Source organism: Folsomia candida, unplaced genomic scaffold, assembly GCF_002217175.1.
Source record: "Folsomia candida strain VU population unplaced genomic scaffold, ASM221717v1 Fcan01_Sc024, whole genome shotgun sequence".
NCBI classification, from domain to species: Eukaryota; Metazoa; Arthropoda; class Collembola; order Entomobryomorpha; family Isotomidae; genus Folsomia; species Folsomia candida.
In genome coordinates this window covers 1,701,551-1,727,840 of record NW_019091216.1, presented here as the reverse complement: position 1 = coordinate 1,727,840, position 26,290 = coordinate 1,701,551, and the positions used below count along the sequence as shown (strand labels likewise).

The following is a 26,290-nucleotide window of genomic DNA, read 5'->3' as shown; positions in this document are numbered from 1 at the left end:
CTCCGGATGCGATAGCCGTGTCATTTTCATGGGTCTGAATTTTATTTAAATTTATTACACATACTAATTAACATAAGTATAAAATGTAAACTTACGGCTTCTAAAAATTTGAAATTCTCCGCCATAACTTGCTGTTGAAAGGACAAAATTTCCGAACTTTTCCACAGTTCGGAAACATCCTTTTCCGCATTGGCAAGACGACCTTTCAGTTTAGAAAGTTCGCTCGTGTTTGGTTCGTGGCCTTGCTGTAGAGAATTTTTTGAGGGTTAATAATATTTTAAAATATTTGTAAATTGTTACCGTAGGTGTGTTAAAGAGAGATAGCGGGGTAACAATTTAGCACCATATTGTAAATAAAATTTGCGCGAAATTCAAACCAACGATTCCGCATTTTTGGTGGTTTTGCTCAATTAGAAATTGGAATAAATTTGAATCTCGCACAAATTGTTGTTCATGCTAATTTATCCCACTCGATAACAATTTAGTACAAAATTATTTGAAACGTAATGTCAAAAAATATTACTGAATATAAACTTAGCACCATATAGCAAATTAAATTTCCGGGAAATTTAAAACGAGTTTAGCAAATTTGTGTCTTGTTTAATTAGAAAAGTAATCAATTTGAATTTCGCGCAATTTCTGGTTTACGCTGATTTATCACCCATTCGGTAACAATTTAGAAGAATTCTTTAAACTCTAATTTTGAAGATTTTCCTCCTACCGAGACTTCCATGTCCATCAAGAGTTCCACGTTGGATAACCGATTGTCCAAATTTCTCCAGGTTTTCGTCACATTTTCAATTTTATCCTTACTCGCGGCAAAATCAGTGGACAAGGTTTGTAGCTCGTTTCCATGCACCTGGAAATATATTTGAGAGTGTAAATACTATTCGTATGATAATTACATCTTAAGGAATGTTGCGATTTAAAGGGCTTGGTACTGAAAAAGCCCAGTAATATTTATTTGTGAGCAACACCCTTATGTTTTATGAAATGCTTTTGTTTACCAAAATTAAGTTGCAATGTCCTAGGTAGTTATTTAACCACACAGAACTGGTAATAGTGTTAAAGTTTGGTAATAAATTTACCATTCTATGCCAACGATACTGCTCTTCAAACATGAATGACAAATCTAATAAGACTTTATTTAGTTAAATGCTACTTCATAACAATTAAGGTGTCGAACTTCGTCTAACTAATGGTTACACGAAAATTGCCTCGTAACATGTCTTGGATTAAAATAATTTTTTTTCTTAAATTTTTGCAACTTTAAAAAAACCGCTTAATAGCTCTAATCAAGCTCCATCGAATATCTTTAAATTCTATAAATTCTGGCAGAGTTTAGTCTGCATGACCGCGTTAAAAAATCCTACTTGAAAAATATTGATAGATTTTCAAAAATTTTTGGATTTCTTACCAAATTGATGTTATCCACGCTGTTGACAACTTGTTCCAATTCGGCGATAAATTTCTTATTTGTTTTCCACAAATTGACATAATTTTCCTCCAAGCCGTTCAACCTGTCTTTGATGTTCCATAATTCTTCGCGAATTTTGACTTGTTCCGCCTGTAAAAATAAAGATTTTAATTGTCAAAAATATATTTTTTAATTGTAAAAAATTTTTGGACTCTTTTTTAAACACGATTAAAAGGTAGGATAACTTACATCGGTAATTTCGAACTGTTGAACAACCTTGTTAAGGCGTTCTTCTGAGCGCGCGACTTCCAAAAATGTGTCCTCAGTTTCATTTCGTAACGATGATAAGCCCTCGGCCAGAGTTTCGTTGTCTTTTTTATGTTCCTAAAAAACAAAGTTTCCAAACGGTTTGAATATTTTCATGGACAGATACAAAATTAACCATCTGTTCTACAAAATTTAGAGTAAACGATTTTTAAAACATTAAGATTTGGCATCTATATATTACAATTATTTTAAAAATCTTTTAATTTCCTTCAAATTTTAGGGGATAAATCGGACTTGTTTCAATCATGTCTAAATCATCTCCTCTTGCCGCCATTAGAGATTGCGCGGTAGGTTCAAACAAAGATGTCGTTGATGTGGACGACCAGGAATCCATTTTTCCAGCGATGTGCTCATGCGCCAAGTTGTGCGCCATATTTTGATCTTGTAACGATTCATCGAGACGTTTCAATTTGTCGTCAACGTATTTTGAAAGATCGCCAAGTTCGCGTTGGAAAATTTCGGACTCGTTTTTCACAGTGGTTTGGGTAGACTTGAGATTCTGTGTAATAGAATAAAACTTGTAGTTTTTTATAAAATTTGTAATTAGTACTGTGAAGTTGGTAATGTCGAATAATTTTTTTTAGCAATTTGAATTAAATTCGCGATATTTGACGATATGTCAGATATTGACGTCGATTATGCCATATAACTAAAAGTACTTTGTCAAGTTAAAGAAAGATGGATGGGATGCCATATTTTTGGACAATATTAAATTTTTACAGTAATATTTTGCGGAAATTTACGTGCAGTTTGTAAATTTGGTAAAAATCTTTAAAGCTAAAACTGAAAATTGTTTGTTGTAAATTTTACAACAAAAACAATATTACAAATTGTATCCTAAAGCATCCTTAAAAATCGGCAGACTATTCCTAAATTTTATTTTTTGCGTCATAAAACGAACGAAATTCGAATAAATTAAATAATTTACCAGTTCCAACTGTTCTACGCGTTTGACCAAAAGTAAACTATCTTGGCCGGCCCTCTCCTGAAAATTGTTATCTTTTTCACCGTCCCCATGATTGTTTTGTTCTTCTAAAGTGTCCCGCAATTTGTCCATTTCCGCGTCCAAATTTTTTCCCAACTGGTCCAACTTGCCTTTCTCTTTTTTCTGTATTTCCGCCAACGCTTTGACCATTTCCGCTAAAACTTTGGACTCTTTGTCGAAATCTGATTTGAACCCGACCAATTTGCCGGAAAGGGTTTCCATCCAGCGTTTGTGTTCTTGCCCAGCGGTGATTTGTGCCTGGAGGGAAATTCAAATTTCTTAATTCAAAATATAAGAAAATGCATTTACTACTTAGAGATTTGGAGAGAAATAATATTATTACAATCTCTTCAATTATCATTTCATTTACAAAATAATTTAAGAGTTTTCTGGACGTTAGTATTTACCCAAATATTTAGAGGATAAAAAAAAGCGACTCCAGTGTGGTAATAATTTATTACCACGTTATTTATTATGCATGAGAAATAATTTCTATTGGATTTTACCGAAACGAGGAAAAGTTGCATGTATGTTCATGAATTCAATTTTTGCGAAGTTTGCAAAGAAATTAGAGATTTTGGGGTAAAAATAGAAGTAAAGCGTGAAACAAAATAATTGATGACATGAATAAATTACCTGAAGTAATTCCTGGTCCGTCTTTTTTAAATTTTTAATCCCTGCTTCCCCCTTAGTGTCGATGTCTTTAAGTTTCTTTCCAATTTCCTTGAAAATGAAAAAAAACGTGTAAAATTTGAGCAGGAACACAATTCATATATATTTTTCAATGATTTTGTTCTACAAAAATAAATGGTCCACATCTAATACTAGAAGAATAATTTTTTCATCAAGCTAAATAATTGGCATTTTAAAAACACAAATACTACGATGGTAGACATGAATTGTTTAATGCAACGCTGAAATTAAAATTCATACAGATTGTGTGGATGAACGAAAAATGATAACCTCATATTATAAGCAAGCTCAAACTAATCTAAACAGTTGTAACAAATATCGCTATTTTATCAAAACACCATTTTCGGTATCATATCATAGCATTGTAGAAAAAAATATGTTTCAATTTAAGTAAAGAAATCGCATGCAAGAAAAATGTTACCGGATTTTTCTAATTGTGCAATTAATCTAATTGTCAATGACAGATGAAATGATTAGTATGACAGAAGATCCAACTTGAATTTTTGTAAGGATTTTTCTTTGGTATGAATATCTTTGCAAAACTGTGTCTGAAATTCCAACCGTTTAAGTGGAAACTTTAAGTAAACGAAATGTTTTGCCTTCTTAGATTTATAAAAAAACTTAAGAAAATTACTACCGGTAATATTGATGAAATCTATCTAATCTATAAAATTAATTTGTTTGTAAACACTTTGAAAATTGATTCTTATCCCGAACCCTATATAGAGTAAATTTTTGTCGCATTCAGCCCTTATCTGTTGAATAATTTCATATTCAATTTTGAGAGGTGAAAATGCGATCTGGAAATATGTCCGGTTTAGAAAAAATAACTTGATATTTTCAATATTTTTTGTTTTGGCAACAATTCCAATTTTGAAAATGTTTTAATGTGAAAATGTGAAAAACTAAATACGTTAGGAGATGGAAAAACTAAGACATCTGTGGTACGTAAAACTATTAAAATATTTCTAAACATACTTTAAACCGTCCAAACCGGACATCACATAATTGTTTTATTTTAATGTATTTAAAATCCATCTCCAAAGTTGTTAAATGCTTGTAACAAAAAAAAGATAGTCTGAAATGCGAATTCTTATTGAATACTTTCAATAAAATGTATCACTAAAATTTCATTTTCAGGAATTAATAGCGACTTTGTTTAATACTATTTCCAAGAAAGTTTTAAAAGTATTAAAAATCCATTGTTAATCTACATAGTAAATATGTAGCTCAGGAGGTTATTAGATCATAATTTTTATTCACCGTTTGCATCCGGATTATTCCTTCTTCAACCAAGACAAACTTTTTGTCCAGTTTTAAGCTCAGTTCGTCCTGATCGGAGGAGAGTTTGTTGAATCTTGTCGATAAAATGTTGAACCCTTTAGAAATTACTTGGGTATTTTGACGCATAACGTCAACATTTTTGGTTAACGAGGTCACAAGGTCTTGGAGCTTTTGGATCTGGTAAAAATGGTAAAAAGATTTAAAAATTATATAAATTTTTGTAATCAAAGCTCTTCCTAATTTTTTGTTGATTAATTATAATGAAAATTCTTGTGGATAAGATTAATCCGGAAATTATGGAGTTTATATCTAATAAAATTGCACGTGCAAATTTTTCTATTTTCCATTTTTCAAATTTTACCTTTAAATCTACCGTGCCTGGGGCTCCGTCATCAATTTCGTCATCATTTTCATCTTTATGATCACTCCGATTTTTTGTGGGAATTTTTGCCTTTGTGTTTTTTGGAGTTGTTTTTTCGTCTGTTTTTGCGTTTTAGATTTTCCCGAGATTTTTCTTCAGAAGAATCCTCTTCGTTTTCGTCATCCGTGTCAGGAACGTAGAGACCGATTCGATTTACCTGAGATAAATTGGAAACAATTTAATGAAATTAGCAGTGATAGCAAAATTAGTGTAAATGTGGACGTTGATAATTATTGTTTACGGCGGAGTAGGAAATTTTACAATTTTTGAAATGATTTAATGGGTAAAATTTTTCGAGTGGTAAACGCGTTCTAAGTATAGTAATTTTTTTGAAATGGTCATACTCATTGGAAGAAACTACCATTTGGGAGAATTAAATAAGTTAAATAAGAGACACAGCAACAATAATGTTCTTTATTTCGCTGTATTCTCTGTCCATTACGGTATCGTTTGCATAATTAAATAACACCCGCATATCTCACAGCCGAAATTGGGCAAAGAGTATTAAGTATATTATTCTAAAAAATTATACTAGACTGTAAAATGTACCAATAAAAATAATACAAGCTAAATGTTTTCAATATAAAACTATTAAAAACATGGAATATAAAATATTTACTTTCCCACACATGAACAATTAAAACATCACCTATTAAGTTATTTTATCCCTAAATTTTATCCCTACAATTGGAATTTTAGGCAGTTCCGTCAATATCTTCCGAGTCTAATTTTATAAAGAGTTAGTATGACTTTAGCGTTAAATCATGATATCAGACGAATAATATTAAATTCCGTTTTGCGATTTTCTGCTGGTGTTAATTATGTTAATTAGGGGTCTGCCTGCCTGTTATGAATAAGGAATATCTCCGAATCTGTGATTAATAAAGAAAATTAGGCTGGATGATGTGTAATTCGAGTTGGCATTGTAATGTTTTATAGCACACAGCACTAATTTTTGCGGGAACGGGTACAGAATATACTGGGAATCTATCTATTTATTATCTTAATCCAATACATTTTTATAAATGTGGCATGATTGTCGGCGTAATTAAGCAACTTTGGTAACTAATTGTATCAGACGATACCAATATTTTGGTGATTTATGCATACATCCTGTTTAGAAATTTGTGACGAGTAGATATTATGTAAATATTTACCGTTAAAAAATTTTGATCCTTTGAGTTTATACTAATTGTAATTTATAAAGTTTGCTATTGAGATTTATAAATTTTCTAAAGTTATATCAATTTACGCAGTTTTTGTTATAATTTCACCCAATTTTTCCATTTGAAAATTTGTATTATATTTTTATAGGATCAATAATTTGGTAAGACGATTAGGACATTTGTGGTACTGAAAATAGTTTTGTTTACATGTTAATTCTAAATTAGTTACTAAGCTGGAAATAATTCTGTAACGTTGTGAAACCAATATTTAAAAAACCTCTAGTACAGCTTTGCGGAGCCCGACCCAGGGATTACCACATAAGGGTTGACAATATGTGTGAATTGACTTCCCGAGTAGAAATCGTTATGTCGAATTCTGCAGGATTCGACATAACCTCTGTGCATATTGTACTCTGCATAAAATAGTCTGCATAATCCTGCAGAAAATTTTGGGGCAATGATGTCGAAAGTTCCATGCAGAAAATTGCCTGCATAATTCTGCAGATGGGCTTTGTCGTCAAAAGTAATAAAATAATATACATAAGTCTGCAGAAACTTTTACTCGGGTGGATTATGCATAATTATGAAGTTGTAATGTTTTATTTTATATGGGGAAAAGATGACATTTGTGACAATCAGAAGCTAATAATAGTGCCAGAAATTTATTCAAGTTCAATCGTATTAACCATCGCTGTCACAATAGATAACTTCGAGTTTGCATCAAACTGGCACAGATATTTAGTGTTTTGAACCATATTTGACGGAAAAACCTTAATACAATCAGAAATTTCTATTACCTTGTAAGATAAGGATGACAATTTGTGGTCAATGCAACTTATCTTTTTCACAAATAGAACACCGTGAGGAGCATCCTTTACACAAATTAGTCGTGAAATAACATATAAATTTGAATTAATTTTGACTATTGAGTTAACCCGTTTAGTCGTATCTCTGTCACATGAACTAAATATTTTGCCGAATATTACACATGAACTAAAACAAAAACCATCACTTTCGTACAATTGCAATTTGCTGAGCTGTTTTTTCTCGTAGCTACTAAATACATACAATTTTTTAGGACCTAAAAATGTGCATGATCCTGACTTAAAGAACTTGGTGTAGAAACTCTTGTTTCCTGTTTGCGATAAAAAGAAAAATTCTGCCAGCTCATTGTTAAAAGATACCTGACCAAGGGCAAACATTTTTTGGCTTGTAAGCATCTTTTTAGCTATCTGCATTCCAATGTGTGCATTTCCTGACAAACTGCTACTTAATACACCATTATAGTTCTCAAATTGGAACAAAGAATATGCCCAGAGGGGGCCCCAGTTTTTGACGCAGTCACCGGCGTGCGTAAGCAAATGGATATTAAATGTGCAATAAGACAATCCATATAAATCAGGCACAAAACAAAACAAAACATTTTGAGCAACTTTTGTGCCATCTCTACATCGGAAATATTGATGGCGTCCCGGCACAAGATACATATAGCTGTCGTAAACTTTGAAAAATGTTTCAAGTAGCAATCTTGAAGTATTCCTTTAAGAAGTGTTACTGCAAGCACCATCCAGACTTTCCACTCATGCGCTTTCCAATAACTGATATCCTTGACTTCTCGTACAACACGCTGACATTCTACGGGCACTTTACAGCGATTAAGCCTTAGATTAATTTCAGCTTCCTTGTTGCCAATGTAAAATTGTTTATCACGATTTTTGGTATCAAGCCAGGCACAAGTTAGCGTTTTTACAACTCCTAGTAGGCATGTATGCATGTAGTCAAAAACTAATCCGTCTATGATGTCGAATTTTGGAAGAAGAATCAGACTCGATGCTGCCTTTATTCCGAAAATAGATGGAAGATTTTCATTTCTAGAAATCGCCCCACGGAGTTGCGTAAGGTGTTGAATGAACTGAGCATGATTTCTTCTTTCACCTTCAATTCTTGGATCAAATATCCATTTATGTCTTCGTTCATCTATCCAGAACGTTTCGCCTTTACTTAGGCACCAAGGGCAGCTATATTCCCCGTTATATTGATTGATGCGTTGGATTTGACATCTTGCAGGCGAATCAGCTGCAAACATTGGGAAGAAGACTTTGCTGACAATAACTTGATCTCTAAAATTCCACTCTACTCCAGAATGGGATAATAAGCGGCCCTCTTCTAAGAATGGTTGTAGAAACGCATCAAAATTAGGTTTTGATTCCCCAAACCATAAACCTATCAGAATTGTGTACTTTCGACGCAATTTGTAATTCAATTCATTGAATGATATCAGCAAAGGCCAAAAACCGAATTTAGACGAGTTAAAAGCGGCAACCCCATCCGTGTTAATGCAACACGATATCTCGAATCCATTAAGTCCAAGTTTTTTGTAACATTCTCCGTCCATAATATCGCGTAATACCTCGGTATTAGGTTGTTTTCTACTGAGCAGATTTTCGAACAACGACGATTTGACTGAATCATGTTGCAAAATAGATTCCATGGACGTTTTTAGGTCAAAAGAGATGAAATAGTTTCCTTTGTTCTTTACTAATTCATGGGAATTGATTTGCACTTTGCAGGTTTCACACTGAGAGGCACGATCACACTTTACTACTATGCCACAAGTGCGTCGGTGAAATCTACCCCGACAGCCTTTTGCAATAAATAGAGTGAAGGTGGAATACTCGATCCATGTGGTAAATGAAAATTAATCAGGCTCAGTAAGTCTATTGTTGATGAATTTGATAATTTGTGTCTATAAGCAAATCCGAGAATTAAAAGACAGCTCTCCATAGAAGTAATCTTAGCTCCATCGAACAGTTTAGAGTTCTGGTCTGAATTTAGCTCCTAAAAACAATTTAATATTCCATTCCATGATTATTCCATAAGTAAATTACAAATTTATTATCTTGATTAAAAAGTAGCCCACATTAGAAAACGCATCTTCATCTTCACTACTTTGACCTTCACTAGAGTCATCACTTTCTGCTGGGCCCTGAGGAATGTCGATTGTGTCCTAAAAAAGCAGTTTGTGTAATTTGCATCTTTTTGAACTATAATAAACTCACTAAAAGAAATTTGAATCATATTTACATCGATATGCAAATCTTCAGCTGGAATATGAATATTTTCCGTTCCATTATTCTCTGTAGGATTAGTGGTCTGAATAGTTTCAGGAATTGTTTGGAATTGTTCTTTGCGCTGCATGGAATATGGAAAATAATTTATAAGTGCTGCATCACTTTGAAATTGTTAAAAAAATGGAGCAGAAATTATTCGGATGAAATGGCACCTTTTGTATACGTCGATATGTTGTCCTCCTAGGCAAATTAAATCCCCCCTCCCCTGAAGGTGACCGGAAGTAATTCTTGTAATTATTTTTTCCCATGTCAATATCGATTCAAACCAAAAGAGAGGACATAGAGATATAAAAATAAGTATTGGAAAAAGCTGTCAAAAATAATTCTGCCAAATAGTGAGTTTTTTTCGCACTTTCCCTCCTGCACCACTCTTTCTCAATCAGAAGGCGAGTCCGCGAACTTTAGAATCGTTACACGTTTTGCGTTGAGTCACTTAAATACTCAGGAGTTAAATACATTCTAAGTTGTGATAATAATTTTAAAATTACATTGGTTTTTTGATAATGTAACATGTAAGTAATTAAGCCAAATACGCAGCTAAGAAATCAGTAAGACAGTCAGGGTTTGGTGACTTGAATTTTTTAGCTTAATCTGCACGTCAGTACAACTAAGCTCAGGATGGACCATCTTTTAGTCGAATGGGTCAGCGAACCAAAAACATATTCAGTGGTAAGAAGTGAAGATATCGTGGATGGGACGAAAAGATTGAATTGCGTTGGCCTTATTGGATCGGAAACGGAAATATCATGGGGGAAGAAGGTTTACTTGGGAAGAGTTCATGAAGTTGGTAGGTAGTCGCCGACATGATTTCTCATACCAAATATATTTATTATATTTTTTGATATTTTTTTCAAGGTCAAGACAAACGAATTTTAATTCAAAATGCTGACAAATTGGCCGCTTTGGCTCTATTGGAAGAGGAGAGTACTGCCACTAACCAGCTTACGCTGAAGGGTAAAATAACATGTCATAAATAAGAAATATTTCTAGTAATATGCCATATATATATGTATGTATTTGATATATAACGCTTTATAGTTGCAGTGAGGTCGAAGAAACGGAAAAAGCAACACACCGAAGCTACTAAAGTTCTCCAAATCGATAAGATTTTAGCATCGCAAAATTTGGATCAACCACAAGGCAATGAAGAAGATAACAATGAAAATAATCCAGTATCTGCTCCAGCAGAACCGAGCCTTGATACGGATATTGATGCACAAATCGACTATAAAGGTACTTAAGTACATCAAACGACGTTGTGGGATTAAATTGATAATCAAAATATTAACCCTTTCTTTATTGTAATTATAATTTTTGCAGAAAAGTTCTTGGCTCTTAAAATAAAATATAGAGAATTGCGGCGCAAACATAAAACCTTAGTCCGTTCGGTGGCTGAAACCAATGAGGTAAGGACAAGTAAACTTGAATGTTATCGGTTGATTTTAATGCATCGTTTAAATTAATTTAAAGGTTGAGCTGTATCCTTCATCGGGTGTCACGTTAAGTGCCGCAGAATTAGCGTCAATCAAACTGATGTCGAATCAACCAACGGTGAGAGCAAGAAATTTGTTTCGCCGTTTGTTTACGTTAGATGAACTCCGGACCCACTCACTTCTCGGAAAACGATGTAACGCCAACAGAAATGCAATTCCATTACCGGCAATTGACCCGAATCGTTGCAATGCAGTTATTGGTTGGTCGCTATAATTATTTTTGCGAATATTAATTTCCAATGTGACTCATATTTTTTGTTATATTTGACAGGATACATTTTGAAAGAGGAAGGAGTCGATGGTTTGCCTGCCAATGATCTTAGCTCTGCAGATGCGAAGTTATTTTTGAAGAAAAAAAGGACACTTAAACGTGAAATAACCAAATCTTTGTCGGACTTTTTGCGTGAGGAGACTCGCAAGCCTATTGTATAATTGATACATTAAACTTGTCTTCTTATGATTTAGAAAGTTTCAAATTGTAATCGTTTATCTATGAAATATAACGTACAATTTAATCAAGATGTTCTTATGTATTACGAATTATGCGTAATCGATTCTACACAAACTGTTCTTCAGGATATTGGGCCAATTTATGGCACGAAGTTTTTATGCATAATCATATCTGCATAATTATCTCTGCATAATGAATTACGCATAAATAATGCTGCATAATAAAATCCTGCAGAATTTTTTCTTCAGAATATTGGGCCAATTTTGGACATATGATTTCTGCAGAATTCGACACAATAATTTCTTCAGGAATTCCAACGATTTTTTTACTCGGGTTCTCATGATTAGTTTGTATTGTCTATGGAACCATCATGACGAATTTCAGTTTGATTGGAGGATTTTGAGAAATCGGTATGGGTCACCCCATACCGAAACTCCAATTTAATAATTTTTCAAATTGCAGTTCAAATTTATTCATTAGAAGCCGTTATCATGGTATTTACCAAATTTTGTCTAAATCCGATGACTTTGAAAAATCGGTATGGGTCACCCCACAGGGTCTCTCAAAATGAATATTTCTCCAATTTAAAGTCATATTCCCCCATCAGTTGTCATTAGTGACATCCACGCCAAATTTCAGCTCGATTGGAAGATTTTCAAAAATCGGGATGGGTAACCCACTAGGGTCCCTCCTGATAAAAAATTTTCGAATTTCACTTCATATTATTTCATCAGAGGCCATTAGCTACCTCTGTACCAAATTTCAGCTTCCTACGACTACTTCAAATTTTCGTCACCCTTGACCCATACCACTAAAATGACGCCCACCGGTCAACCACTGGACGGATTTGGCTCATCTTCGAACTCGAACTGTGTTTTTAGATAGTACTCATGTGTGTAAAATTTCAAGTCGATCGGATAAGTTTGAAGAGAGTAATCGTTAGACAGACAGACAGACAGACGGACAGACAGACAGACATGACGGGTACATAAGCCCTGGGTCGGGCTAAAAATGATATAGGCAACTAAAGAAAGTATGGGAAACAGGTAGCTTTTTAGTATTGTTCCAGTCATATCGTGAGTTACGCATCGTGTATCGCGTGATTAATAAATATTACGTATTTATTTCTTTAATTGTAAACTAGTCTGTCATATGGCTATGAAATACGACCAGAGACAAACTTGAATTTCGCTAAAATTATTCTTACCATTTGTTAACAAATTATTCCAGAGTGTATTTACCAATATTAATTTATTACGATGTCTGTTAACGCAAATGATATAAGAAATTTTGATTTTCCACTTACTGAAAGCGAGGTTGATGTCGGGTATCGGTCTTGTGGAGGGGATGGAAGGCGTGGTTCTGGTAGAACTTGCAAAATTTGGTCTCCATGATTTCCCAACGTGTGCGAATTCTGAGGTAATTTTGGCAATGGGGTTGCACGAGTTCTGAAATTTTGAAGATATATTTTTTAAGAATTTTTGCGTTATTTATTACAACAGTTTGAAAGGAGGTTTTTATCTAGAAATTTTGCATGGATGAAAAATCGCAGATTTATATAATGTGAATATAGGACGTAAAATTTTGGTCTATTGATAATTATTGATTAGGCTAATAATGAATTTACAATATTGGGAGAAAAATTACATAGATTGCTAGAATTAAACTAGGTAAAATAATTTTTAAATTTGCTTCTATCCTGAAAGTTTTCTAATCTTAGAAATATAATTTGTCCATATATTGGGCAAATTAATTGGCAAAATATTATTTCTTTGTAACAAATCTTCCAAGTGCTTTTGAGATATTGAGAATTTTTATGATCATCAAGTCAAAAATAGTGAGGCTGCGTATTTTTCTTCATTAAAAGTTAGGTTTTAATTCCATTGTCAAAAGCTATGCAGTACTAGTTGCAAAGTAGTTAGTAATTAATTAATGTATAAAATTCGTCAGCGTATTATTGCTTCTAAGGGCAAAAACATTTGTGATATGTATTGTCTCGTGAAAAAATACATATTGCTTCTTCACGAGACTTTTGAACTGATTAAAACTATGTGACAGATTAATTCTACAATCTTTAACAAACTCGGTTATAACCTAGGGTGAAAATGTCGCATCTTAAACAGGGTTTCGTTTTTCCCTTCCAAAACTATATTTTCCCATGGGAAGTGGGAAAAAGTGGTTTTTACCGTCCAAAATGGGAAAATATGACTGCCCATGTATTTAGTTATGGGGAAAGCTAGCTTTCTTAATAATCAATATTTTGAAAATTGGACTTCATATTCGTCATCTCCACGAAATTCTGAAAATTTTGATATATAATACGGACATTTTTGGAAAGTTTTGAAATTTTTTCTGATTTTCTCGTATAAATACATGTAAATTTCAAAAATTTCTTTAAATCAAATTGTGTTATCGACTTTTTTAACAGCTTAATATAGAAAATAAATATGAATTTAGATTTGCACAGTCACAATTTTTAGAAAAGATGTTTCAAATCGCTGAAATTATCCTAAAAAGCGGGGTTTTCCCGTTTTTCCCAATTTTCCCATTTCCCACTTATTTTAGGTGGGTGGTAAAAAGTGCCTTTTTCCCACTTTTTCCCGCCGCCCTGGGAAATTTGGTTTTTACCAATCGAAACCCTGATCTTAAATCTGCAAAAATTCTAGAAAAGTTTGTCTAAATAACTAAAGGAGTTGGAGTCATGTTACTCATAAGGAGGAGAGGTCGGGGTATGGAGACAGTCCAATCCGCAATAAACTTGAAACCCATGATAAGTTAGCCATATAAAGACATTATTTGGATTCGTTGGCCACCCGTTTTTGAAATTTTGACAATTGACCTTAAAACCAACTATAAAAATTTATAAATCGAACCCGTAAACCAAATTTAACATTTGGTAGGGATATTCTAAGCGTTAATAACGTACGCATTATTTTCACTGAATTTGCAAAACTTTCGCGAAGAAAAATTATTCGCAACTTTTCCTAGATAAGGCGGTGTTCTTATTTCCAAATTTATTTCGACAACAAATTGCTAAATGAATTACGATACTAAAACGTTATTGTGACTACGCCTATTGTAATTTTATTTGAGAAATTGGGATGGCATAATTATAAAAGTATTAAAATAAATACGGCATTTTTACAACGTACTTAAGGGTAGCAACGAAGTCTGAAAATAATTATAATAAATATACGCTGAGAAATGGCGAAACTTGACACGTTTTGAATTATTTCTCAGCTTTGGGAAACAATTTAAAAATTCTGTTCAATAAAAGTTGTAGATATATGTCTTATACAAAGATGAAAAATACAAATTCGATATTTTCAAGGTTTTTGAATGAGGAGATCTGAAAATAGTGCAAGTTTCATAAAACAATACATTTAAGCGATTTGAGGCTTGTTGAAACTAAAAAATGCAAATCTATTTAATCACTTTTTTGCTAAAATAGCTAATTAATAAAATAGCATTAAGGTTTTTCAGTTTATATAGATTACCTTTAACTATTTTCAATTCTTTTCAATGTCGTGCTAATTTTCACTCTTTTAAGATCTCCTCATTCAAAAACCTTTAAAAAATTGAATTTGTATTTTTAATCTAACTATAAGACCAATATCTACAACTTTTATTGACAGAATGTTTAAATTGTTTCCCAAAGCTGAGAAACAATTCAAAACGTGTCAAGTTTCGCCATTTCTCAGCGTATTTTTATTATAATTATTTTCAGACTTGGTTGCTACCCTTAAAAAAATCTATTTTCTTAGTCTTTCGGAATTGTAATAATTTTAAGAAATTAAGAAAATAAGATGCTTCAATGTATGAGAATATAAATGCAAAAATGTGAAAATGAAATTGCAAATCTAAATGGATACATAAATAAAAATTTTCTCACTTACCCCCCATTCGTATCCCGAATCGCAACCCAACTCGTATCTTCTATTCCAGTCGGGTTATTATTATTCAAATTATAAAAATTTCCCGCTTGTACGGAACTCGGTGTTGAAAATGTATCTCCAAAGTTTTTAGTTTCGTTAATCTTGGAGTCACTAGGAATTAAGGGATATTCCAAAGTCCACCCAGAATTTGTTGGGGTTACCCCAATGGGAAAATTAGCGTGGACATTTTTTCCCTTTTTTACCCCGACTAGATTTTCTCCCGGGTTTTTGCGGGGTTAATAATTCCGTGACTATTTGCTGAGATGGGATAAATTTTGCACTTAAAGTTCCCCAAGATCCGCCAGTAGGGGTGGTTTCGGTGGTAACTTTTCCGGATTTTATTTTAACACAGGACACTAATTCTAAAGCACTATATAAAATCAAGCCTAAAAATTGAAATGTTCTTATGTTTCTGAAAAAATGCATTTTCTTAGAAAAAAATAGAAGACAAATTTGCACCAATTTTTGCAGACTAGAATGATTCCCATACAGGTAGAAAAAGAATACTGGTTTCTAGATTTCATTCAAGAATACAATATCGCAATAAAAATAGTCGGTGTCCCATATTTTGTAAAAAAGAAGAAGGAGTTCTAATTAGTAGGACAATGTAAGTATAGAAGTAAATATGACGCTACCCGATGCATTATGGATGACATGTATGTAATACTTGGACTCATAATAACAATAACAATAATAGTGATCTAGTTTACTTTACTTATTTTTACCTCATTTCTCTTTCCTCTCTTTCCGATATGATCAATTTTGATTCCGTCATTCCGTCAATTAAGATGCTTTAACTTGCCCCTAGATACGGATACATTAGTTGGCAACGGACATATTTATACGGGTGGGTAGAGGATTGTTAACTAGTCATGTACCTGTGCAGGTTAATTAATCCCTGTCTCATGTGTACATTTGTGTTGGTAATAAAAAGACGGAAACGAGAAAATTGTAAAATTCCCACGGTCCATGTTCCCTTTAAAGATATGTATTTTGTAGCAACCTACCTGGTTACTTGGCTTGATTGGATTTATTATACCCGTGTGGAAAGCTACTTTTAGTTTTTGCCATTATTTTTATTCTTATATGTAACACACTTATGTGTCAGTGATAAATAGCGAGATCCCTTTTACAGATAAATGTAACATATTTCCGCTGGATGATATTCGATCTTATGTATTTATTCTTAAGTTAGAAATAAGTGTATTACGACGAGGCACGTTTGTTTTTGCAAATGTGGAACAATTATTATGATCGTTCTCATTTTTTTGTGTAAGCACAAATTATTTAATTGTTTTGTAAGGTAATACAGGGAGGATGGATATGTAGAATTGTGTCATTTATTAATTAATTAGGAATGGCAATATTTGCAAAATAAATATGTATGTATACGTGTTGAAGTGATGATTATTGATTACGTAGTAATTGAAAGGTTGTAATTTCTGGGGTAAAGGTGTATGAGATAAGGCTAGTTTTCTTAAATAATAATATCTAATGTGTCCACTCACAGGAACAATTTATAGAAAAAACTTACGAAATAAAATTGTTTGTAATATTGGTGATTTCATAAACTATTATTTTATAATGTGCACAACTACACACTGCAAATAAACTGGTGTCAATTCCGCGCGGTGTAGTCACATATAGACACCACGCGGTGTTAATTGCCCGTATTAACACCGCGTGGTGTCTATATGTGACTACACCGCGCGGAATTGACACCAGTTTATTTGCAGTGCACGGTTGATATTATTTTTGTAGAAAATGAAATATTCAAGTGGTTTTTAAAGGGAGGGATGTTGTTCATTTCGAGATTTTAGATATTTTTCATAATATAATTCAATCATATTAATTAGTTTATGGATCGATCAATAAATTTATATAAAAACTTTTATTAATTATGTCGAACGGTATATCTGTTAAGTCTCGTTGTAATTTCAAGTATGGATAAATATTTAGTTTGGGGTTAAACTTATGGATTTTAGTGATCATACAAATGTGGTGAGATTATTTAAGATTTTCTAAAACCATACGTAATTGATGTGACATAATTTTAGTGCTTTATTACGAATATTATTTTCTGCATTAATCCCATCATGATAAAGTCTTTTTTTAAGATGCGTTCCAGTAAATATATCGATCAATTTAAGTAATAAAGTTGATTTAAATTCTTAATAAAGTATGGATTTTTATTATGTATAAGAATGTATAAGGTTATCTTTAATTACAATTTACTTTAAGAGATTACTGACTCGGAAGGATTCAGACTCTGAGTCTTTCCTAGTCAATAATCTCTGAATTTCAGAGGGCTGATTATGTAAAAACTGTATTATTATTATCTTTTAATTTTTGCACGATCTTTTGACCAAGAAAATTTAAGTGGATGTAAAAATTAAAATTAATCATTACGGAAATTATTTAGCACGCAACAATTTTTACAATGGGACAAAAGAGCGTACAGTTCTTTTAAATGGCTATGACACCTCATTTGCATATTTAAGACCGCACAAAACCATAGCACAAAATCATAGCACACTTGAAATATCTTTCGTAAAAAAATAAACATTTCTGGCGTTACAGATTAACAAAAGTAGCTTATTTTCCCACTATTTTGAGAATTTTGTTAATCTGTAACGCCAGAAATGTTTATTTTTTTACGAAAGATATTTCAAGTGTGCTATGATTTTGTGCTATGGTTTTGTGCGGTCTTAAATATGCAAATGAGGTGTCATAGCCATTTAAAAGGACTGTAAGAAAATGTTTCTGTTCAAATCACTTATATAACATAATTTCCTAGATTTTTGATAAATATGGATGTCAATGTCGTTATTGTGGAAGAGAAAGTGACTACTTTGGTAGGTAAGATTTGATTGGATTTTTTGCACATTTTTATGATAAATTTATGTAAGAGAAAGACTAACAAATATTCCCATGAAGTGCTTTAGAGACTTTCAAAAATTTTGACTTGCGACTTTCAAAAAGTTCCGGATAAAAAAATCATAAAATTGTTCGACCACAATGCAACGAATACCTCGTATGTTAAATTTGCTCAATTCCGTCTGTGTAATATTTTAAGGCGATCAAGTAATTTAAATAGATGAGTACATTCAGGTAACAAAATAAAGTCGTATGCATTTTTTTGTTACTTAACAAATACGTGACTAAAATTTTATTTATTGGATTAATAATATCCATCCAGGATTTTGTAATAGTTTAGAATTGTGTCATTTGTTGGTAATGGTAATATTACAAAACTAAAAACAATATTATGATTATGTAGTAATTGAAAGATTACAATTTAACGGGAAGAGATCTATCCATGGGATATTTATAAATTCTGGTTTCTTTTGAAAGAACGATTAATGGGTGTATTCACGCCAGTTTAGAAGAAGTACTGCGAAATAAGTCGTTTGCAAATTGTCTTCTTTTTACGTTTTTTTTCTGTCTGTTCTTGAATTTTTTGTACACACCTTATTAAGATGTTCGCTAAAATGGGAGGACTAGGATACTTGTTGCATATTTCTTCCAATATACTAGGGAAGATTATTTTGACGTATTGAAAATGTCAACTTTTTTCAATATATATATATTTTTGTAAGACTATTTAGTAATTTGCCAAGGTTATAAAATATTTTGCAGGAGAGAAACCCATTGCAAATTGATAGTGCAAAATTGACGAATTTTTTTAACTTATCTGTTCAACAGAAATAGATCAACTTAATTTATTTAATCCCAGGTTTTATTGTGCATTATTTTTTTAATTTACTCCAAAAATTGTGGAGTACATTGGAAGTGCAAATTGATTCACGTTGTCAAATTTTGGCAAAAACTGTTGAATTTTTGTTGGCGAAAATATATTTCATTATTATTTTTTAAACGTGAACCACTCAATTGCCGATATTAGGTTAATTGAAAGTTAAATAATTTCGTAGCTTAATAAGATGTTGAAGATTTCCAGGGGTACCACAAAATCATAGGTCGATCATAATATCCTCCGGAAGAAAATTAATATCTGTGGTATTATAGTTGAACAAAATTCACAAAATAGTTAAACAGGGAGCAATTTTTTGTAAACTATGTATAATGGCAAAATCATATATTATATTCTAAGAGAGATATGTATAACGTATGAGTGTTCTATGCTACGGTTTTATGTGGGGTTAAATAATTAAAATTTAAATAATAGGTTTGGATGGACGGTAAATTAGGTATTATACCTGTTTGAAAGCAATGTAGCTTGCTGGCTAAATTTTTCCAAAATTTATCATCGCAAAAAAAGTATTGGTTTGTATTGATAATAAAAATTTACAGACATTTTCGACGCAATTTCTAACTCGTAATTATTACTTTTTTAATATTTCGCAATTTAAATATTCACAATACCTGAAGTAAAAGTAATTACTTGAAATATTTACAGATTTCATTGAGTGTGAAAAAACTCAATCATTTCAGAATTTTACACACTGTGGATAAAATAGGTCATTGAAGGTCCTAATTTATTAATTACAGTCCGTTTAAATGGCTATGACACCTCATTTGCATATTTAAGACCGCACAAAACCATAGCACAAAATCATAGCACAATTGGAATATCTTTCGTAATAAAATAAATATTTCTGGCGTTATGGGCTAACAAAATTCTCACGATAGTGAGAAAATGAGCCATTTTTGTTAATCTGTAAGGCCAGAAATATTTATTTTATTATGAAAGATATTCCAATTGTGCTATGATTTTGTGCTATGGTTTTGTGCGGTCTTAAATATGCAAATGAGGTGTCATAGCCATTTAAACGGACTGTACGGATGAAATTGTTAAATCATGCAGTTATACAAAAACTTTTAAAATTATTATTATTTTACATCCCAAAAAGCGTACCGCGAATCATGTATCTGTTAAACCTAATAATAATTTCAAATCTTAATAAATATTAAGTTTGGCAATAAATTTACACATATTTACAAAAGGTTTCTCAGAAGACTTGTAGAGTTTTTCGAGCAAAGGCTTAAAAATTATGGAAAAATAGATTCTTTTTCGCGGTTTTACCGCATAACTTATGAAATTTGATGTGATTAAAAAGATCATGCTATTTATTTTACTTACAAAAGTTAATGACAATTATTTATCATCGATATATCTACATAGATACAGGAAGCATTATAAAGTTGAATTATACATTAATTTTGAAAAATAAGGGTTAAAATTATATAGTCCAATGGTACACATCGCTTGCAATAATTTTTAGTTTATATCGCAAGACTCCTATTTTTTATTCAACTGTTTCCACCACCTGTTCATTTCAGCATTGCTAAATACTTGGATCGGATTACTTTCATTTTTTGTGAAACAATTTTCCACCAGAAATTTCCCCATAATATCCGCCTCAATTGATATCCAATGGCATCTGTCTAGAAAGCGGGTAATAGAAACCATGGTTGGTCCAGTCATTCCTCCACCGTTAAATGGTGTCAGAATTGTAGCTGGCTTATAAATGGATACCCTTTGGAAATTTAGTTTGCACAATTGGTCTTCTACCTCCGCGGTGAAGCGAGCCATCTGAAAGTAAAAGAATAATTACGTAAAATTTATAATTTAAGGATTTATTATACATAAAGAACAGAAAAGTGTCACAGCTAATTATTAATGACATTTGATTTTTTAAATAAAAACACTGTAACTAATTTTGCAAAAATTTCGAATTATGGTAAAGAATTTCATGCAAATTGGTTAAAATTATTCCCGTGTAGGATAAGGCGTATTATGAAATCCTTTCCTTGTGGTGAGCGTCTTATTTACTTGCTATGTATATTTTACTGCCAATTGCAGAGTCATATAATAGACGTTACTAATAATTATTATGAAACTACATATTTTTAGCAAAGTAATTAATTATAGATTACCTTCAACCATGAATTTTGCTTGACCAACATTCCACTCATTTTATGGAAATGTTTGCATCCTCCATCCTTCGCTAATTTTCCTACGGCCAAAAGCCAATCTTTCGTGATTCGGTTGAAAGTCTGTTCATCTGAATTGAATGGATTGACTCCCAATGTATAAATCCCGACATCAAAATCTTTCAATTTCTCTGCAAAGTATTCTGAATTCTCTGAAAGCTTGTCAAAGTCTACGACATCCTGTCTGAACTTTGTAAAATCTCCAGGAATTTTTTGGGAAGAGCTTTCCTTTTCTTTGTCCAAATCAACAATTCTACGTCCAAAAAGAACCACTCTTTTAAAACGGGGTTCAACTGCTAAAGCGTTGACAATGGCACGACCAGCCCCTCCAGTATACCCGAATACGAATGCGGATAAGTTGTCAGGGTCCGTTTTAAATATTATATAAATATTTAAATATGGAAAAGTATTATTATAGAAAATATTAAATATTATGTAACTTAAATCATCTGTTAGGCATGTTTGCCCTGTAAGATGCAACTGGTAGGAGTACACACACTTATATACGAGTTTGAGTCAAGTGATTATATGTAATCCGAGCCAGGGCTGATGGAACGCTGATGTCTGTCTGTCTGGTTTCATGTATTTCTTTTAAAGCATCGAGTTTAAATTATTATTCATCATAGTGATAGGAATAAGTGTGTGGGATTTCTTTGGATAACTACATATTACTTTAAATACTCGATTAGATTTAATACGAAATAATGGGATTGATTGAGCGATGACTGAAATAATGTTGAGTAAAGGTGTTTCTGTTTTCTTTATCTCAATGTTTGGTATTTACATGCAGAACAGAATAGGGAATTCTTTCCCATTCTTATGGATGGTTCATGATAACAAATGCAGGTAAAAAACACAACGACTTTTCTAGATAAACAAGTACAGGTAGGAGATTAAATACGTGTAAGTATGTACATGGGTAGACCAATCCTTCCAGAATGAAAGGAAGATTGCACACATTAAGTGATGAAAGGATTGGACAGCGTTGCATTTCTTATTTAAACAAACTAACTCTCTCTGGAGTCTGTTATAAACTATATACGTGGAGATAACGAAATTTATCCTTAGTCAGTGTCATGATGACAAGCATGTTTTCATAGATTAAAATCTCGATTGGATATTAAGCAATGCATTATGTTCTCACATTATATTTCCTCTGTTTAAAGTATTTTTTGGAGAAATATCTTAAAATGTTAAAGGAAGAAGATATATAATTGCCGTTTCTGAAGGGTCTTTAATGTACATTACATTTGAACAATTAATAGTAGGATATTAATAGTAGGATCTTGACTAAGGTTGTAGTTCGAATTGATTGGCTTTATAAAATTAAAGAAAATGTGAAATTTTTGATATTTTCATTCAAACCACCGTCATGCCTTGTTTGTATTTTTAAGAAAAATTTACACAATTCAACCCTTGATATTTTTATATATTAAATAACCTGATGAATAAAGTTGAAAGGACTTGGATGTGTGAAATTTTTACAACTTCAATTTTATCATGACTAGAATTTTAAAAATTGATATCTGCTTAATTCACCATACCATGAAGGTCTACACAAATCGTTTTTAACAAAAATTCCACGTGTTGAAATTTATTCCCTAAATAAAAAAAGAACACTATATACGAAGCGAAAATACATAATTTTAAATACTTCTGTGTCAACTTGATTACTTGTCAGGAATCGATCCAACTAACAAATAAATTTGTGTTTGAATGAATTCTAAGTACCTGAAGAAGTGTTTAAACAAGGGGTTACGTTACATGCAACATTTTAAATTTAATAATTTACATACTATTATCAGGAGATGTTGCACATTTACTTATGGCAGATTTTTTCTTTAAATTATCTTTTTAATGTTTTTTCCACAGAAATAGTATTATACATAGAAGACTGAACGCAGCCACCATGGTCGTGGTTGGAGGAGTTATGCACCGCTATTCCTAAACGATTTAAGTTAATATAAAATATTTGTATTTTTATATTTGACACAAAAATTATACAATTTTAATAATTTTTATCAATTTTTTGAAAATTTAAGTTAAATTTGTGACGCATTTATGAAACTGTAAATTTGCATTATTATTATGTTTTTAAATCTGTCACAAATTTAATTTAAATTTTCAAAAAATTAATAAAAAGAATTAAAATTGTATGATTTTTGTGTCAAATATAAAAACACAAATATTTTAATTTAACTTAAATCGTGTAGGAATAGCGGTGCATACCTCAATGCATGGCAACTTTTCTCAACATATTTACGTTATACCTGTACCGGTTGGTTTTTTCTCAGAATTCATTAAACATTTTCTTGCGGGTATAGTCGTATTTCAGAATTTTCCCCGTCGTGCAAGGTTTTCAGAAGGGTTTAGAATTTAGAATTCCTTCAAAAACAGACCAAGCACGAGTAATTTGAATTAAAAAAAAGGATCTAATTAAAAACAAAGCTAGCAAAAATTAGATTCCAATATGTGTGGAGTGAGGTTTAAATTTTTTTAAATCCAAATGCCAGCGTTACATCGATGGATGCGACGATCTACAAGACTTAATCTTTCACAAAATGTAGCAATGGCGTTAAACTATTTACATTTTTTAAGCAGGAATAACGTCATGCTTGTCTCTATTTATTTTAAAATATTATGCAAAGTTGAATTCTTCATGCAATTTGGAATTGCAGTTTGAACAGAAATACGCTCTTAGAAACCTAATATTGGATTGTCTCATTATATTAAATTAGTCACAAATTTTGAATGAATGAAGGATTTAAATAACAAAAGTACTGCATAATACTTGTTTTTCCTATAATTTCTTAAAACGTATTTTTATTACTGTCCGCTTTGCAAAATTATACGTTTAAAGCCTCCAGAAAATATAGAGAAAAATTAATATAAAGAATTTTGGAAATATTCGCAAAAATTAAGTAAGAATAATGTGGGTTTCACGATATACAGATAATGCTGGATTTTCAAACATATCTCCAATGGACTTACAATGTTCCAGAGTTATTTTGGTAGTAAAGTTTTATTTAATTTGCAGATGTAAAAATGCTCTAAATATATTCAAAAAATATATTATACTCGTTAAATCGTAAAAACAATTCTACGAGGGAATGAATAAATTAGAAACATTTGACTACAAGTGAAAGATGATTTATTGTTCTCGCTATTTATTTTATTCTGTTAAGATTTATTGTTTGTGTATTGTAACCAAAATTAATTAGTTACTCCATTTGCCCATTATTAAACGGCTCAACAACCACCACCCAGCATACTTCCCAAATTTCCTCCTCCACCCCCGGAACTACCTCCGGAAGATCCACCCCCACTTCCGGATCCCCCTCCTGAAGATCCACCCCCAGTCCCACCACCTACTAAATTTCCCAAATTTCGACGATACCGATTTGCTCCAGAGTCAATCATAGAAGAGCTGCCTTGATCTAGTTAAATAATGGCCATAATATTTGATAAGTATGGGCTGAGATATTTCTTGTAAAAAATGAAATCTCGTTTCGGAACGTTCAAAAAAATTTGGAGGTATAGTCGTTGTAAAGAAATTAGAGCTTTTTATCAATTTTTTTAGCATTTTCTGACTCTAATTTCCAGGGGGTGTGGTGAAATTTAGAAAATCTGGGAATATCTGATTTACTCAATTGTCCCAGGTTTCCAAAACAGTTTAAATTTTTGAAGTCGGACAACAATTGAGGGCACAGTGAGAATTTTAATATTTGTCAAAAAGAAGGAAAACAAGCTCTAATTTTGTTTACATCAACCATAACAATTTATTGCCACACCCCTTTGGCATTTATACTAATTACCGTAGGAAAACTCAGCATTTCCAATAGATAACGAGGAGACCAGGGTTGGTGACGATGCCATCATTATTAAAATGATGAGACTGAACAGCCCTGTCCATTGTGGAAGGGGTGACATGGGAAACCAATCTTTCAGAAATATTTAGAAATATGGGGTTGTAGAAGTTTGATAAAAAAACGGTTTTATTTTTGTAGGAATTATTATTTTTTAATTACTTACTTTAATTAAGATCGAAACGTATCGGTTGAGGTTCAGGGTAAGTGTGAAGCCAGTGAATTTCTGAAGTGTTTGGAATCCGTTTTATGCAATTCAGTCAAAGACGAAGACAATGGGTTTTGGCAAAAATTAAAGTTATAACGACGGGCAGTTAGACAAATAAAAAATGAAATTTCCATTGTTGTATAACCTTTGACTGGATGCTGCCTTTTATAATTTGTTGCCTACGTGACTGCGTACGAAATATACAGTTAAATTTTATTGCCAGACTCGACATTGCGCTTTTCACAAAATGCATAAAAATAAATGTTTGTATGACGGAAGATAAGAAATGACGCAGGGTGCATTGTAGGTATTTGCTGAATAAAATTATGTAAATATTTGTGGTTTATTTATTGTAGTTTATATAAATTTTGAAAAATACACTAATAAACTACGCAGGCATTTAGAGATCATTATCATGCGAATAATTATGATGTTGAACCACGATACTACATTTGCTAAAAAACACATCTTTCGGTTGAATTATTATACATAATTTTCCCGACAACAAGTTAACACACCGAAATGGTTAAGCATAAATAAATTTTGTCGTAAAGAAATCAAAATTTATATATTTCTATGGTTAATAAGTTAAAACAGCATAATTAATAACATTTGCTAAGAAATTTGCAAGTTGGTAATCTGGGATTTTTTTAATTTTACGCGGTTGTGTAGACTTGAGGCATTATGGTATGAATAAGAATTTATTATATATGTCTCACCTTCCCCCGAACCGCGTAAAATTAAAGAATCTTAGATCGCCACGATTCCCTTAAATTTAAAATTCCCTTAATTCGTGGAATAAGGTCGCATAAAAACAATTCCTGAATTCAAGCAGCGCTTCCACAACCTTCTTTTTGTAACAGACTAATTAAAAGAAGGATAAATATTTAGTTGGAACTAAATTTGGGCATTTTCTAAATTAAATATACTTCATATATATTTGCGGAATCTTTGTATG

At 32.0% G+C, this 26,290-nt stretch overlaps 1 protein-coding gene and 1 non-coding gene across 3 annotated transcripts; both read right to left on the bottom strand.

Annotated features, from left to right (window-relative positions):
* Positions 1–107: 107 nt before the first annotated feature.
* LOC110859066 lies at positions 108–16,884 on the bottom strand. 2 transcript variants are annotated; one of them, XM_035859270.1, is made up of 11 exons: positions 15,265–16,884; positions 12,675–12,816; positions 5,068–5,284; positions 4,686–4,883; positions 3,366–3,452; positions 2,673–2,987; positions 1,979–2,243; positions 1,667–1,801; positions 1,418–1,567; positions 722–859; positions 108–245 (listed from the first exon to the last, which is right to left on the bottom strand). In XM_035859270.1, exons 4-8 carry the CDS (start codon positions 4,830–4,832, stop codon positions 1,794–1,796), a joined length of 822 nt encoding a protein of 273 aa, XP_035715163.1. In that variant the 5' UTR covers positions 4,833–4,883; positions 5,068–5,284; positions 12,675–12,816; positions 15,265–16,884; the 3' UTR covers positions 108–245; positions 722–859; positions 1,418–1,567; positions 1,667–1,793. The 2 variants fall into 2 exon arrangements, with proteins under 2 accessions (XP_035715163.1, XP_035715162.1); XM_035859269.1 differs by having other exon boundaries at positions 1,667–2,243.
* A 7,539-nt stretch (positions 16,885–24,423) lies between these two features.
* On the bottom strand, positions 24,424–25,507 carry LOC110859064. Its single transcript, XR_004837002.1, has 3 exons — positions 25,291–25,507; positions 25,074–25,199; positions 24,424–24,695 (listed from the first exon to the last, which is right to left on the bottom strand). It is a non-coding gene; the product is annotated as an uncharacterized LOC110859064 (transcript).
* Between the last annotated feature and the right edge of the window lie 783 nt (positions 25,508–26,290).

Bases quoted from the DNA above. Each gene is read 5' to 3' on its own strand.
- LOC110859066 (XM_035859269.1), bottom strand. From the start codon at position 4,832: ATGCGTCAAAATACCCAAGTAATTTCTAAAGGGTTCAACATTTTATCG. The intron at 3,453-4,685 runs GTGAATAAAAAT...TTCATTTTCAAG, and splicing joins GAATAATCCGGATGCAAACG to GAAATTGGAAAGAAACTTAA. The intron at 2,988-3,365 runs GTAATTTATTCA...ATTTCCCTCCAG, and splicing joins CGGACCAGGAATTACTTCAG to GCACAAATCACCGCTGGGCA.